At 33.6% G+C, this 16,879-nt stretch overlaps 2 protein-coding genes across 5 annotated transcripts in view; one reads left to right on the forward strand and one right to left on the reverse strand.

Moving 5' to 3' along the window:
- The window catches only part of LOC126846371 (ras GTPase-activating protein raskol-like), a 119,598-nt gene that overhangs the window by 40,157 nt on the left and 62,562 nt on the right, over positions 1–16,879 (forward strand). For 3 of the 4 annotated variants that reach the window (XM_050585718.1, XM_050585719.1, XM_050585715.1), the window contains 2 exons: positions 15,012–15,151; positions 15,755–15,799. In XM_050585718.1, coding sequence (XP_050441675.1) covers positions 15,012–15,151; positions 15,755–15,799 — 185 coding nt within the window. The remainder of the gene's footprint in view (positions 1–15,011; positions 15,152–15,754; positions 15,800–16,879) is intronic. The other variant, XM_050585716.1, reaches the window with a different exon arrangement.
- On the reverse strand, positions 4,686–8,869 carry LOC126846378 (uncharacterized). The gene is made up of 10 exons (XM_050585735.1): positions 8,212–8,869; positions 7,963–8,097; positions 7,442–7,616; positions 6,856–7,007; positions 6,656–6,785; positions 6,363–6,505; positions 6,034–6,219; positions 5,876–5,944; positions 5,522–5,611; positions 4,686–4,929 (listed from the first exon to the last, which is right to left on the reverse strand). The coding sequence occupies exons 1-10, from the start codon at positions 8,320–8,322 to the stop codon at positions 4,816–4,818; spliced, it is 1,305 nt and encodes a 434-aa protein (XP_050441692.1). The 5' UTR covers positions 8,323–8,869; the 3' UTR covers positions 4,686–4,815.

A 16,879-nucleotide genomic window follows, 5' to 3' on the forward strand; every position in this document is an offset into this window, starting at 1 on the left:
TTGACATTCGTGATACGACGCTTTTTTTGGACAATTTAGACTTAATTATACTGCGAATTATATATATATATAAATATTATATAGTCATGCGAGTTCTAACAAAACCTAACTCAAGTTCCCCGACCTTACGAGAGGTACAAAAAAAATGTACGATCCGGTATTTACTGGAACCTAATTTTAAAATATTTAAATCGATAAAAACGTTACAGTCTCCGATTGAAATACATTTTTATTTATTATTTCAGTTCTCTCGTTTAAATTGAATTATTATTATAAGTTTATACTCGAACACATACTTAATCACCGATTGATAATTGATTCAGTTATACATATAAAAAATGTACAACGGATGCTTGTGGAATCAACAAAGGATAAAAAATGTCATTGGTAGAGTTTTGGCTCTATTATATTTGTGTATCTAATAAGTTGGTTAGGTAATTAAATTTGGTATTCGGAATTCTAACGTTTTACCGTTCTGGTAGTTGGTTAATAACCGTAAGGTAATCGGCAAGAACTGGCAAATGATAATTGGATGTGCGTTTTCGGTGTAAACCAAAAATAAAACATTGTTACTTAGTATAACCTATTAAATAATAGAATCCCTTGTTGATTTCCTATTGGCAATTGTCAATTGTTTATATTAAATCGTAGACACCGTCTGAGAATTGTTTTTATAAAACAATTATTGTTTAATTTATTCAACAATGCCCATTTTTGTTTACTTATTTTAATTTTACTCTTTACTCGTCTGCGCCAGTTAAGTATTTTGTTGTTGTGTTTTTGTAAAATATTATGAAGTAAGCGAAACGGCTGTGTTCAACTCTGATATAACCTACCTCTTTGGCGACGTCTCTGGAGACCTTGCACAACAAAAACAACCGTACAACGCACTGCAAAGTGTCCAACAAGTCCGCCGAGGTAACGGTGAAAGGATCGGCGGATCGAAGCGTGCGGTGAATCTTAAACACGGTCGTTATGGCAGCCATGGCTATTACGGCCATTGCCTGAGCTCCGAAGGCTCGAGTCGATTTCCTTAGCCGATCGTTCAGCGTTTTCCTTTCCACTCTGATCGACAGCAATTCTGCAAACGTTTCATCGGTTTCGTCAGTCAGTTTCCTGCGGACTCGTCACTTATAATACACATTATCATTCATTTTTACCGACCAAAAAAGCATTTCTGGTGGGTCAGGAAAGGCGAGGACGGGCCAAATGCTGCGGGATCGAGGGAGAGACGCTTTTTGAGTTGAAATGACGAAAGACTCTGCGGGCAAGGGTTCGAGTGTTTGATTTATTTCACTTGTCAAACGTTTGAAAAGAATGTACTATTTTAATCTGAAATAATTGTTGCATTCAATCGTGTTATGGGCAAAAATGAAATGTTTGCAATAAAAAACGGACATTGTACAATGTCGTTATAGGAAAAAATGAGTTTAGCCGCAAAAAAATTAATTGACGACATCGCTTTTGTTAAATAATATTATTTACTTTCTATGTATCTTTCTTTCTATCTACTTAAAGAGTGACATTTTTCATTTGCGTAAATAACCAACGATGATTATTATTGTCAAATAAATGAAATAATAATTGTTTAATAGTATAAATCCCTAGACGGTTGTGTGCGATATAATGTAAACAATTTACAATTGGCATTAAGGAAATCAACACGGGATTTTGTTGTTTAATTGGTTAAACTAACAACGTTTTATTTCTGGTTTATGCCGAAAACGACAGTGTAAACGTACCAGTTTTTTCCTGTTAATTAACATTTATTAACTAACTACTGCAACAGTAATACGTTCTGTGTTAAAATCATATAATTTTTTTATTTAAACAAAGTAATAATTATTCTATATAGTCAGCGCGTTTGAGGACTATTTAATTTGTAACGATTGTTTTATATAATATGTTAATATATATTTATATAATAATAATAGTCGATTTCAATAAAACATCGGATTTTTGTTTGAATAAAAACGCGACAAATAGTATTATTAAATTACAACCGAAAACCATAACTAATCTATTGTTTTTAATTGACCCACTCAAATATTTTTCATATATTTTTATATTCTATACATATTTAGGGTTACCCTAACCGCGGTTTTACAATACATGAGGTGAATTTCTGTGATCACTTGTTGGTAATAGTATAATATTATTAGTTGTTGTTTTATGCGAAAACGACATAAAAAATAATAAAGTAAATATTTTTTCAATCTTTGCTGTATTTTTTTTTTATGATATCTATATCGAATTACAAAAACATTTGACCCTGCGTTTCCTCGTGTATTTCCTAATGTAGCAAAATGTGTACTCTGTGGTTACCTTGTTACAATTTTTTTTTTTTCAAATAACTGTTGCTCAATAACGTCCTCGCTTAGCTTAAGCTTTCAGTACGTACATTATCATTTAACACTGTACATACCGTCGTGCCCGTTCATTAACCATTTTGAATTAGCTGAATTTTTATTGTTCAGCGTTTAAGGCTTGTCTTTAATTGTTATACAAAATAAGTGTCTTTTGTTTCTCGACAATTATTATTGTTTCAAACGTGCTCACCTAAAGTGGAACGACATCTGTCTGCGATCCGTCTGTTAAGGGTTTGATATTTTTTTTTGTACTTGACATAGATTCGATTGTAGTGCAACTCGAAAATCAACGGTATTGCCACTAAAAATGTCTACAAAATTACACATTGTCATTATTCATTAACAAACTGAGATATAAATGTTGATATATTTAAAATCGGGTTTTGACAGCTAATCTCAAGTGCGATTAAGTGTTCTTCTCTGCATCTCCCTAGATGTTTGTATATTATATTTAATTTTACTTTACCCTCATAAGAGCTTCCGGTCGTTGAAGATTGCCGTTCGAGTAGAGTACGCAGTTGCTTCCTATCAAACAAGTCAACACCAAAGTCCAGCACACACTCTGCGTGATATCCATATCTCCTCTGACTGTATAATATACAACAAGGTTTTTTTTAAATAAAACAATTCAGTATGTATCCAGTGGAATATATGAGGTCACAGGTCTACAGGAACTATTATACTTGAAATTGATAAAATCCCTTTCAAATAGACTTTTCGATGTGAATGTTTTTAGATGATAATTAAATAACTGATATTGATAAAAGCCTTGTAATGACAATATTGTGTGCTTAAAGTTGTATTGATAGTGTTAGGATGGTTGCGATTGGGGTTGATCGTCCCATCGTTCTATAAGAATTGGTTGCCATTGTTTCCAATTTTATGTTATGGCTCCACTCCACATTTATCCGCAGTCTAATTTTCAGATCTTAAGCTCTAATAATGTAAGTTTAAAAATATTATGTTAAGGTTTTTGGCGTTTTTCTCGGTGTCGACAGGAAAGGGGTGTTTTGTTTTTTCCCAATTAAGTACCTTATAGGTACGATTTCTAGAATATAGATTTGCTACTTGTAGAAATCAGCCAGCGGCTTAGGAGATCAAGTGGGGGCTCAGACACAAAAATCCTGTCAAGTATACAAAATATTATCTCACCGTCGCCACAACAAGATGAGAACGTTGATCGCCCTAGCAAAGCGCTGCCGACAAGCACGGTCAGTGTTTGCAAGTACAGAGGTATTATTTGAAACGCCATTTCCTGACCAGACGAATGGTAGTCGGCCAAGTCTCTGACTATAAGAATCCACACAATTACAGTACACGTTCCGTTACATAACAATAAGTAGAATTTTCCCTGAAAAGTAGAGCGGGATAAAAAAAAAAATGTCAAAATATGTTGTTAAACAATCTTATTAAATTTATAAATATTATAGTTGAAAATTGACGGTTTTCATCTGCTCAAATAACAAACGACGAAGACTAATGTACATTAATATAATATTGTCAAATAAAATAATGACATTTTATTGTTCGTTTAAATAAATCCTCAAACGGTCGTCTACGATTTAATATGGTTTATTTACAACATTGACGCTATAAAATCGACACAGGATTTTATCATTCAATTTGTTAAATTAACAATGTTTTAATTCTGGTTTAGCCTGAAAACGGCAGAAATGAGATATTATTTTGTTGATTTTTAGTAGATTTAGTTCGTTGTTTGTTTTAAATAAAATGATTTATGCCAAAACTGACAGTTTAAACGCACGGCAAATTACCGTTTACCATCTTTTTCTAGGTTAGTTAACGTTTATTTAATAATTACCGAATTCGCTTTAGGTAAATAATATTATACCGAATTACCGTTATCCAACTTTGCTACAACGGTAACACGTTGGAATATATTATTATAATTTTATAACCTGACTAACCCTAATAGATCCAAAAATAAAATAAAATACTCGACCAATTTATACCTAACATGATTATAGCAAAATAATAATATACTTAAAAATATTCCTGAACAAATAACCGGTCTTATTAAAACTAATAATATACCATATTATAGTTAAGAAATACTTTTGAGTGCGATTTCCGGTCTTCGGGTTTGGACGGTGTCGAACAACAAAACATTGTGCACAATATTTATTGCTCCTGTCGGGAAGCCACACGGTATACTCGGGTGTATATTAAGTTGCATAGCTGCAAGGCAAATGAAATCGCTTTTTACAATAACTTACTATTATATTATTTGATTTTTTTTTTTTTTTTAACATTGTTTATTCGTTTTGTTTTCTTAAAACAGAATTACTCGTCCACTTAAGTGCTACTACGATTGACGAAAATTTGTTTTTTTTTGTTTTTTTTTTACTAAAACAACTAGGTCGATTTTTGATTGACTGTTTTCCAATCCACTTAAAACGGCATTGCGTGTAATTGCTGATATAGTCTATTCGTCGAACGTGTCGGCCGTGGGTCTTTCGTGAATCGAATACTGTTCTTCGATAACGGTCATACAGGATTGCACGATGATGGCCAAGTATCCGCCGACGGCCACCAGAGTCTGTAAAAACCCAAAAAAAAGGGAGGGTTCAACGTGTGTATTGCTGTATAGAGACGGTTTCGGTTAACCTTAAGTTTTACAGGGTGGCAGACGACAGGGGAAATTAATTTGTCAATGTTGGAAAGGAGATTAAAAAAAAAATTTTAACATTTAGTGGAGCGAATAGAAAGAATCTCGAAGGAGGGGCTTAATCCCCTTGTTAAAATTTCGATATATGATATGTGCATAATATATAAAAAGGTATCTGGAAAATTTCAGAAAAACCTCTGAATTAAAAATAATTTCAGAAAAATTGCAAAAAGTAAGATACGATCTATTTTGTTAGGATTGTAGATAATAGATATAGTATAATATTATACATCATTCATTGTATAATAATATATGTATTTCATCGGATTTATAATAAATGTTTTTTGGAAATAGATGTATGATATTTTATTTTATTATGTATAATATTATTTTTCGTTAATATCAATTCATCAATGAACGGTTGGCAGACCTGGAATGCCACTGAAGTGATAATACAATAATAATTAACACGGTAGCAGTGTGGAATAGCGCCTTGACACTACACAGTAGTGTGTGTACTTACTGATAAAAAATACTTGTCGTCCAAATCGCTGAATCCGCACAGCGAAAAGCTAATTTTTTTACTGTTTATCCTTTCCAAGAAACGTTTTATCTACAACAAAATATCGTTATTTATTTTTTTGCCGTGGCCATGAATATACTGTCGTCAAATTGCGTGGGACACATTCCTTAGATATATAGAATACTGAATGCACAGTGAAAATTCAAAAATGTTATAACAAAAAAATCCGGGCAACAGTTATTATATTTCTGTTATTCGCATAAATAGTGCTCTAGTTTTTTTTTTGTTCACCTACTGCAAGATGTGTTTATTATTTTACGCAACTAGTAGTACTAGTAGTACTGGTTTACTAACTTCGCATTTCTCTTGTTTCGTAAGACGTTTGTGGATCACTGCGTTCAGAAGTGATTTCGTCCGATTGGCCTGTGAACACGATGGTCGCGATTATTGTTTTCATTAGGTGGTAATCTCGTCGGTATTCTAAGTATAAACGTATTTGTTGTCTCACATACTTCGGCGGTGGCTATGGACGCGATTTTACACACTATGAACACTCGCATAAGATACTGGGTGGGCCACAGGATCAGCGACACGTGCGGTGTGATCCTGAAGTTGGAAAACGCCAACGTAATGGCGAACACAAACATGTGAGGCAACATGCTCAGTAGACTAATGACGATGCTCAGATAATTCAGCACCTGCAGTCATGTGCAGTAATAATTATTGTACATTATTCCATTATCACTAGTGGATTTCAATATTCCTGATTGTTACCTCCATCCCCACGGGTTAGGTTAAGATTGACCCCCGAGTCTCTCTTAATCCTCTCGCTAAGAATTACCTGATAAACGTTGTTGACGTGGTCGAGGATGGAACACAAATCCGCGTGGGCACTATTCAACCGTTGCAAGAACATGACTATGTTGGCCGGCGACGTGCAAGGATCAGGCAGAAGAAACAATCCTAAAGGTTTGGTCCCCACTACTGAAAAAAAAAAATTCAGCAACTCGTTCACAATTGAGAAACGAGTGACAAACATGTTTATAGTTGAAAATTAATTGTCTTTGTTAACTCGAAGATACTGCGAATGTCTCGACGCTCTTAGCGTTTTGTTTCTCATTATCCGAGTTTTACCTTGGTTTCTTCTTATTTGAACCCTGACCAACGACAGGTTTAGACATTTGAAACATTTTGCCATCGTCGAACTAATACACCAAAATTGAATGCACAACGAAAAAGCTTCCATTTTCTTGAGAACGTTGTCCTGAAAAAAAAAGACGTTGTGGTATCGATTTTTAAATGGCACATATAAAAAAATTCCCATCGGTACTTACCACCATTATGAAGAGTCTCCAAGCAAAAGACAGTCTCATACGGTTAAAACTCGACATGGCCGACACCACTGACATAAGAGTGTTCATTAATATCAACAATGTCGATTCCATATTAACTACTTTAACGATGGTGTTCATTTTGGCTTCGGTCCCTAAGGTTATAGTACAATATCAATAGTTTAGCGGTTTGTATTTCACATTAAACAAACCGGAGCATGTCTCATAAATGACAATAATAATTATGGGCAGTGAAGTGCTGAACTACCTCTAAACTGACCTAATCTTGTACCCAGTCTTGACCACGCAATAGATTCTAAGACAAGGCAATTTAAGTGGCTAGTATAAAAGGTTAAGAAAAAATTCTGTGGCCAATTATCCAAGTTATTTTGGTTTTAGGATTTGGGAATTCATTGGGGTAATTTGAAAACTTTAATTTAAATTATTGTTTCATATTCAAAGTTGTAAAGACTTTAATTATAACAATCGACAACAAGACAAATGTCCTAACATAACCAGCTCCAATTGAACCCCAACCTAACCAATAGCAACAAATTAACTCTGGCCTGAAGCCGCCATTTCAACTTACCTATTGTAGCGCCGTGACGTTTAAAAAAGTAATTGAAACGATCAAATACTCTCCTCAGCTCCAGCAAATGAATCGGCATCGATATGAACGTTATAATGATGAACAATTGATTTATCGACAACGAGTTGATGAACATCGGTCCGACTATGATTTGTATACGGTCGTGCACAGTTAGCTAGAACACACGGTATACTGTAATAGAGTTGTCAAAATCATACTTATCCAAGTAATAACATTGTACACATTGACAAGCCTAGTTTGAAATAAACATCAAGTTTTAACGCCTACAAAGTACTTTGATTATTATTGGCGAGAAACGTTTCTACAATAATATTATACTTATCAGTTACAATTTTTTTTGTTTTTCATTGTTATAATATTTTATCCCCCGGCGCTCAACAGACAATAAAATAACATTATACACAGGTTATTATTTAACGGAATATTAATTAGATATAGTTTGTATAATGATATGGTGTACTACAGTTGTTTACTGAATAATATTGACATATTTTAGTTACGTTGCTCGAAGACATGTTGCCTTGGAATTTGGTTATTTCTCTTAAACTGTTGGTGGTCTTGCCCGATACCACGAGTAAAACGAAGAAGCTGATCGAAGACAGTATACCCGGTATGCACCACGAGCTCTTGTTTTTCTGTGGAAAAAAATTACCCCCCAAAAAAAAAATCACCCCAGTCGGATTAAGACCAAAGTTTTTGTAGGTTTTTTTAAGAGTTTCTTTTTTTACCTCTAACCTAACCGGACTTACCTTTTCCACGTCGTTTTTGGGTATTCGTATTGGCATCCATCCAAATATAATCGAGTAATAATAAGGAACTGAGAAAATGTTGAACATCGGATGCGTCTTGGCTTTCATCATGTTTGCAGTTTTAGAATACAGTAAACGGTCGAGGTCGTCTGTACATGTAACTTTAGGAATACCCTGGACGAGTAGTGTTGCAATAAAAGCCAAAACCTTAAGGTATATGCTATTTACCCGTTCAATCGAATCGATGTCTAAAATAATACAAAAACCAATCGACGGAGTGCGCCGTTTTTTTAGTTTTTTGATATTTTCTCGTACAATAATAAATATAATTAAAAAATAATATATATTGTTTTTATTGTTTAAGTAAATAAATAACACGTTACATTGTTGTCTAATTGTTATTTGCGAACGTTTTAAGCTCGATTAGTTTTCACTAGTCGGACTAACATAAATATTTGCATACTTAATGAAATCCTTTGCTTTTCTTAGTAGTTTATTGTTAGCCTCTCGAATCCAGCATGTTTTTACAACCTTAGAATCAATCTAAAATAAATATTAAATGCTACGCCTAAGTAACGATTTCCTGCGAAGAAATCCGATGAAAACTATAACAGGGATCGTTAACACACACTTAGTTTGAAAAATAAAATAACCCGGTTAGATAATATGATTCAAGTGTAGTTGTACTGCAACACCAGCACCAAATATGAAATGACCCCTACAAATGTCTGGAAATAATGACGGTTCCAGTTAGGTATATTTTGTAAATTTCCATTTTTAACCATACAATTACACGGTATGCGTTTACCGTAGACAAAAGAGACTTGTCCACCGTCATCATGCCGCAAACGTCGAATTTGACTTTGGTGTAGGCCAAACGCCTCAAAAATCGTTTCATCTGAAACACAATACGTTCTTAATCACTAGCGCGTGCAAACGACCTAAACACCGGCCGTGTGTCCATGCACATATTAAGTACCTCTAAATTGGTATCGCTATGCTTGGTGACCAAAGCCTCTTCGGCCGCCAATGCCAAATCGTGCACCCGCTCGTCCTGAAAGTTGTAAACAAACTACAAATACATTACTCCGCACAACTTTCTACCAATTTCCTTCAAATTTCTTAAATTCTCTCTTGTTCGTCCTGCCATTGGTGCAATTGCCATTGTTACAAGGCCTGCTGCGCTTAAGCATTACAAACCCTACCTCTAACCTATGCATTTTTGTACCTGCTTAACGACCGCCGAGGCCGCGTAGCACACCAGAGTTATCCTGGAAATGCAGTGTATAACCGACAACATCAAGATGACCACCAGTAGCCGCGACCCATTCTGTTGTTTATAAGCCGACAACAAGTTGAACAGACCGCAGACCGTGTTGAACATGTAACACAACATGTTGACCAGTATGCGCTCTTCGTATAGCCCGTTGACGGTCTTTGCGGTTTCCGTTAACGTCCGGTAGCACAAATGGGCCTGGTGTATTTCTCCTGGGTTGGTTAAAAAAACAAGAAATACTCTATCATACATATTTGTATATCACTTAGAGCAGGAAATCAATTTATCAATGGACCAATGAACAGGGTATAAACAGAAAAAAAAGCCTAAAAGGTAGTAAGGCCTCTAGGGAAAAACTTGGAAAAATATACTGAAAAGAGCTTAACAGTTTTTTTTTTGTTTATCTTAGAAAAACAGAGCTACGGCATTTGTAAATTAAATATTTAAATAATAATCCACAATTTTTAGCTGTAATCAAAGGCTTTGGTAGACGTCGATTAATTAACGTATTCGTACAATTGAATTCAACAAAAACTGTTGAAAAATAAATTTCCAAATGGAAATTTGCCACATTTGTTAACGATTACTTTTTAACTAAAATAATCTACAACATGTTTAACATATAATTAATTAAATATTAATTAATAAAAATTACATAACTACTAAATTTACTGTTCATTATTCATCAATAAACAATAGAAAATTATCGAGAGTATATTGATTAAATTATACAATTGTAAAACGTGCTGGAACAAATTATTGATTAAATAAACACCGATTAAAAATAATGAATACTAATTGTACTGATAAATCGTCGATCGCCGTGTAATTTGCTTTTTAATCAATAATCTTTAATTTGATTAATCTAAAAAGGTACAATAGTTAATCGCGAGCATTGTAATCATCATTCAACGATTCAACATTAATCGTTAATCAGAATACATGTTTGCCGACGCCTGCATTTTGTATTGTCCGGTGTATTTTCTATATAAATGAAAATGTTGAAAACTCTAGTTTATGAGAACATACTATTGATTAAATAAAAAACGATAAAAAGAAAAGCAATCTTGATTGATTTAAAATTGGTGTAATAAGTGTAATAATAATTAATCGTTTTTAAGTAAAATCGAGTAATTAATCAAGAGCAATGAAACAGTTAACCGATTTTTAGAAAATAAAGTTACCTAAAACATGTATTAACGTTACGCCTGTGATTAATCGTTTTATTCTATTGATCGTTAATGAGAATACATTTTCGCCTAGTTGGCACACATCATATTTTTGTACATACTATTACACTAGTCATAGCTCTTTTGCGAAGGTCCTAGGGGGGCGTTGCTAGTCCGTTATAAAAAATCTCACCTTCCACGTTTTTCTTGGGCAGAGTCTCTTTGCCCCATGCGAAATTACGAAGTGAATGGTCGGAAATCGCTATAAGCGAATCGTTTAAACATTCAAACCCGTTTCGGAGGCTGTAGCAAAACCACGAGAATTGCAGATCGACCGTTAGCGTTCCCAATTTGCAAATGTCCTTAACAAAAAAAAAAAAAAAACTGCGGTGATTAATTTTTTCAAGGTGGAGAGGTGGGCCAGCCAATACGGTAATCAATATTAGTAAAATAATAAAAAATGTATTGAAACATTTTTTTATAATAAATTACCGATCACGTTGCGTTCTAAATTTGTTATTTGTACCAACTATTATATTTTGATAAAAAAAAAATAGACAGGACAGGTCACAGGTTTTCAGGAATTGTCATAACGCTTAGTTGTCACTTTGCCCTAACTTTGCATTAAACGCTTCCTGCGCGAATCTATAGACGGTAGAAGTATAACTCGTTTACAAATTCGAACGAGGAATTCACATCTTCGAAATTAAAACAAGTTTATTTTATATTATTATTGTTATTGTGATTGAAATTTGAAAAGTTTAATCGAAAATGCGCGCGTTCGCAGTGAAATCAAATCAAATCACTTTTTGGAACGCATAAATCAACTGTTAATAGGTTGGGTTGGGTCGCGGGACAGACTACTGATATTGAGTACATTTTAGGAAAATTAATCATTTATTACAGTCGTTGTAATCGATATTTTCACTTGAAAAAAAATTGCGAGACTGATGTTTTATTGCCTTGTGCTTTTCGTTTTGATGTACACTTCCATTTGGTTAATAAAATCGTACAAATGACGTTTGTTTTCAAAAACAAGTTCTCTTGATCATGAACACCTTATTTCCTGCCTGCGTTTGTTTTATAATTTTTCAATGATTTAATGCCTTCTTGTCTTTGACTCCTTCTGTCACACACATCCTTTTTCCGCCTTGTCCAAACCTAAACCGACCACCCACTTACCGTTTGCTCCTTTACTCCCTGATTTGTTACCTGAAAAAGTAAGTTGTACGACGCTTTGTGATCGGCTTTTCTCAATAATAACCCAAGCAACGTCGGCGTTAAGTTTCCCAACAGCAATATGACGATGACGATAACGAACTTCAAAGTTCTCCACGCTGATCCTGCATATGGGCGGTCAATTTAAAAAAGCAAATAGCATCTTCGGTTGATTTTCTTTTTACCTTTGGGCGATTCGCATATTGTGTTCAATTGTATGGGAATCGTTTTCCTATTGACGAGAGGCATGAGACAACTGACGAGGGATATCGTGTTAAACGTCCAAAAGTCCAGCCGGGCGATTTTCTCAAAGGCCACATCCCGTTCGGCGTTCTAAAAATAAAAACCAAAAGAAGACAGTGGAATCGAAGAGGTCGCAGGTTTTTCGGGAAGCATTTGAACTGAACGACAGCATAAATATTATTACATATAAAAAAAAAAATGTCTACAAATTTGGAACTAAATCTGGCTGAAAGATATGTATACATTTTTTTAAATGTTTTTCTGGATTTTTAAGAGAGAAGGGGTGAACTTTACCCAATATAGATTTGGGTATGATTTCTGGCCGTCCCAGTCACAAAAACATTCATCATCGTAAAAACAATACTTTCTCAGCTATACGTATCGAAACTTAAAAATGTCGACCTTTGAATATTTTTTGTTGAAAAATTGTTTACTCTTGCACGTTATTTTACCTCAATCGGATCTTCGGTCCAAGTTTTCATCGTGTAATTTACTTGGTTCGCGACAACGGCCAGACACCATGTCAACGAAACGGCGTACGTTCTAACCTGCGCACGTTTTACACGATACAATAATATTGTATTAATTATTATTATTACTATGTTGAACGGGAAATGTCTAATAACATTGTACGAGCACATTGCAACAACAAAAACAAACACACACTCGTGCAAAAGCTTATCTCCGCGCGAACACACTGCATGCGCACACCTTTGGCATAAGCGTTGATTTTTTTTGAAACATCATACAGATAAGCAGCGACATAAACCCGTTCTTGTGTTTAGCACCGCTTATCTGTATATTCAAAAATCAATGGCATGAGGCATATTATTGTTTAGCAAGCGTTGTGCAATCTATTCGGGTTTTTTACGAGTCCGTTATTATTGTTGTTGAAATATGTTTTTTTTTTTTAATTAATCGACACATGCGCATGGCATGACATAATGGTTTGTTTTTTTAATGTCGTGTAATCAACGATTACTATTGAATAGTTAATTAATTGTTAATCAGAATACATTTTGGCCGACATATCCTCTATAAATGTATAACTCTATAAATGTAATTTATCTGTCATGATAATTAATCGTCACTCTTAATTGACTGCACATCAGCGATCACCTGGCACAAACACTTTGCCCCCATCGTGATCAAACATTTATTCAATTCTACATCACTGAAATTTCAAACCTAATTGAATTCAAACCCAACCTGTTTATTGTATTGTATACTTCTGTGTTTGTAATGTAAATATTTATTACTTATCGTGTAATTAACCTTTAATGTTACCCAATAGCCACGAATGCTGTGGGTATAATTAATAATAATAATAATTAAAAAATTAATCCTCGTTCAATTTGTTTCGCATCATTTAAATAAACAACTGAAAAATACGCGTTGACTATTTTTTTTTATTAACAACACCAAATAACAAGAAAGTTTATCGGGTCGTTCCGTTTTTAATCAACAAGGTAACCTTAACTCTTATCCGGCATTGATTAATATGAGTCACTCGTGCGTTTATCACAATATTTAGCTTTTAACTATCGACCAAAAACTATATTCGATGTACAAACTCTCACAATTAACGTTAAATGGATTTGTATTCACCTTGTGTGGATTGGGTTGTCCGACTGTTATCCAAGTGCCGAACACTGACGACGCGTAGTGTATGTATTTGAAGATCCAACCACCATTGAGGTGGATATTCGCAGTCGACGGCATAGAAACAAATGACGCCAAAATCGACCCTAAATGTATGTACTCACCATGTTTGCACGTGCTTAAGTGGTACAAAAAAAAAAACCTTCATGGCAGTATTATTTTAACAGCCCTTCGCATCAGAATTGTTAAACAAGCAAAGAAAAAAAAACACACACCGGTATTATTATTTGGAGTATTAGGTATTATTATGCGGTGTTGAGAAGGTATTGTTTTTACCATGATGTGTTTTTATATTTTTGTGTCTGGACTTGCTTCTAAACCGCTGAGCCGATTTTTTTCGTGAAACAAGTCTATATATCAGAAATCGTACCCGAAAGGTACCATATAGGACAAACGTTTCAAAAGTCCTCCACCCCAAAACCCCAAAAAAAGTTTACATATCTTTCTACTTTGTGTATTACTTTTTAAATATAGTCGAATCTGAGGCAGACACAAAGGTGGGCTATTTTAGGTAATAATATTTTACGGGTTTGTCAATTAATATCACCTTAAATCTTGGTTTCGATCTAAAGCTACGAGCACCAGCTATATTATTTAGTTATTCCCAACGTTGCAAATATATGACACCACATACCAGTCACCACACTGTTGGTGCTGAAAAAATATTCTCGTTATTAAAACGCTCAAAATATTCCTGTAAGTACTGATGAAGCGATTAACATGTATTATAGAACATTTAAGAATATGAAGATTTATCTTGGTCCGAGTAATTTAACTATTATACTATGTATTTTTTTCAGAATATTATAATTGTACGACATTATACCTATTTTGTGCATTAAAAGTGTATTTTTATGTTATTTTTTTATTATAATATAGTAGATAAGTATTTATTATTTACTATACAAACTTTAACTCAATGTCTATTGTTTCTATCTATTTGAAGTGATATTTTTTTCTAGCCCCCGCATTCATTCCTAGATACGCCCCTTATTAATTCTAAATGTGTATGGAATATTTATCTATAATTATAGTTTTGAACACATTTTTGCCTTTACAAATTACAATAGTTTTTCGATATTTCTACCATCTACACATCAAAGCGCTTAGTGACCTCCCCATAACCTCCCCGACGATGTAATCCGTCCTCACTTTGCTGGCTTTTAATTTTATAATACCTTTTAAATTTATTTTAAATATTCATCCGTCAATCATTTTTTTTTTTACTGCAGATCGAGACCTGGACATTGGTCATCGGCCGGGCAACGTGGTCAAAGACAAGTCATTGAATTTTGTCACTTGGGAACCTTATTTTTGTGTCCTGCTGCAAGACGAACAAACGCTGACCGCCTACAGGAGCGAAGAGTTATCTGTAAATATATATATTTTTTTCCATTATCATCTATTTTACTATTATCATCCAATTTCTTGATAAACAAGTGGTCTGGGTCAATCGTTGGAGGAAAAAATTAACATTTTTACATGCATAATAATAACGGTAAACACACGCAAACTTTGTATAAACTGTCATATATTCTAATACAGTAATTCGACATTTTTTTTTTATTGTCTAAGTGAATTGTTTCGTTTATAGCGAAATATAGGTAATTGAAAAAAATTGACAAAAAAATAGTTTTCAACCAATTTCGAACATGTCAAATAACTTTTATTAGCTCTAGGCGAGTTAAGGCTTAAACAACTTGGTTATTAGCCATGTGTACAAGTATTTGAGTATTATCTTAATTCCTATATATGTATTACTTACGTGCATTGTTATGTATTACAACTATGTTAACCTTTGTTTTCTCAAAGTCGAACTTAAGCGACTCGTGGGCCACTTGTGAACTAAAGAGCTACTATTATACGTATGCGTTATTTTAATGGAACCCCTTTCGTGTTAATCTCTTTCTAAACTAACTATACGGCATAACGACAGTGCATATACTGTACTAATTTGTCAAATTTTATTTCATAGATATTTCCCGGGACCGCGCTAAGGACAATAACGCACGCTTTTAAGGTTGGTGCTTGTTTTACGGAAATATTATAAAATGTATACTATATTATTATTATTTAATCGTCTGTGTGTACACTACAGTGCGACTAGTTTGAAAGGATATCATTTCTCAAGATGGAACAATTTAAGAGTCCGTTATTATTTCTTTTATCGCACATTAACTTGGGGGAAAAGTATCACATTTTCATGTTTTTAATTTCTAATTATTGTTATTAATTTTTTAAATAAAATAAAATATCAACAACTTATCCCCGACTAGCTGTACTGTAGTATCAGTTTTCCTGTATTGTGTTGGTGTAAATAATAATAATTAATAACTCATTTGTATTATATCTGTCATGATTTACCCCCCTGCTTTTGTCTTACAGCATGTGTCCTGTCTTGTAACGTTTTTCGCTTGTCGCATGTGCATTTATACATAATATACGTTTCTATGTAAACCATGTCTTACGTATGGTTTATAGTTACACTGTTAAAACTGTTATTATTAAGTGTTATCATCAAAAAAAAAAAAAAATAGTACTCCATTGAGCTACACATTTGTTTTTTTTTTTTACTTGATAATTGGCGAAATCGACCCGAAAGAGGTTGAAAGTTTTTTGTTCATTAGGCACAATTTTAGGTCTTAAGAATTGAAAATTAGACTGAAGGTAGGTCTAACCTTATCCGTAACATAAAAAAATCCAGTACAGTCCATACCAGCATAGTGAGAAATTACCAGAATGTTGTTTAATAGGATCTTCACGACTACCTTTATTTTTATTTGTTATTTTTTGACTATGTGTTTGAATCTAGAGTGTACATAAAAAATAATCTATACTTATTTTTTTTGTATCGAGATAAAAACCAAAAAAAACACCATATAAGTTTAGTAGTTTTAATCAAAATTTTATATTTTTAACCATATTTAGATTCGCAAAGATGCTATTTGGTTAGATTAGCTTATTTTTAAGAGTGATTTTATTCTGACCCGGTTAAAATAATTTCTAAATTCAACTGGATTTTTTAAATTAATAATATTTTTTGTTATAGTAATTTTTACACTTGCACGGTTTTCAACAATTCTGTATGAATTAGTTTATA

The sequence above is a fragment of the Adelges cooleyi genome, unplaced genomic scaffold, assembly GCF_023614345.1.
Source record: "Adelges cooleyi isolate 19-005CV unplaced genomic scaffold, UGA_ACOO_1.1 ACOO_flye_CR_arks_rails_tigmint_CR_PRNA_9, whole genome shotgun sequence".
Lineage (NCBI taxonomy): Eukaryota > Metazoa > Arthropoda > Insecta > Hemiptera > Adelgidae > Adelges > Adelges cooleyi.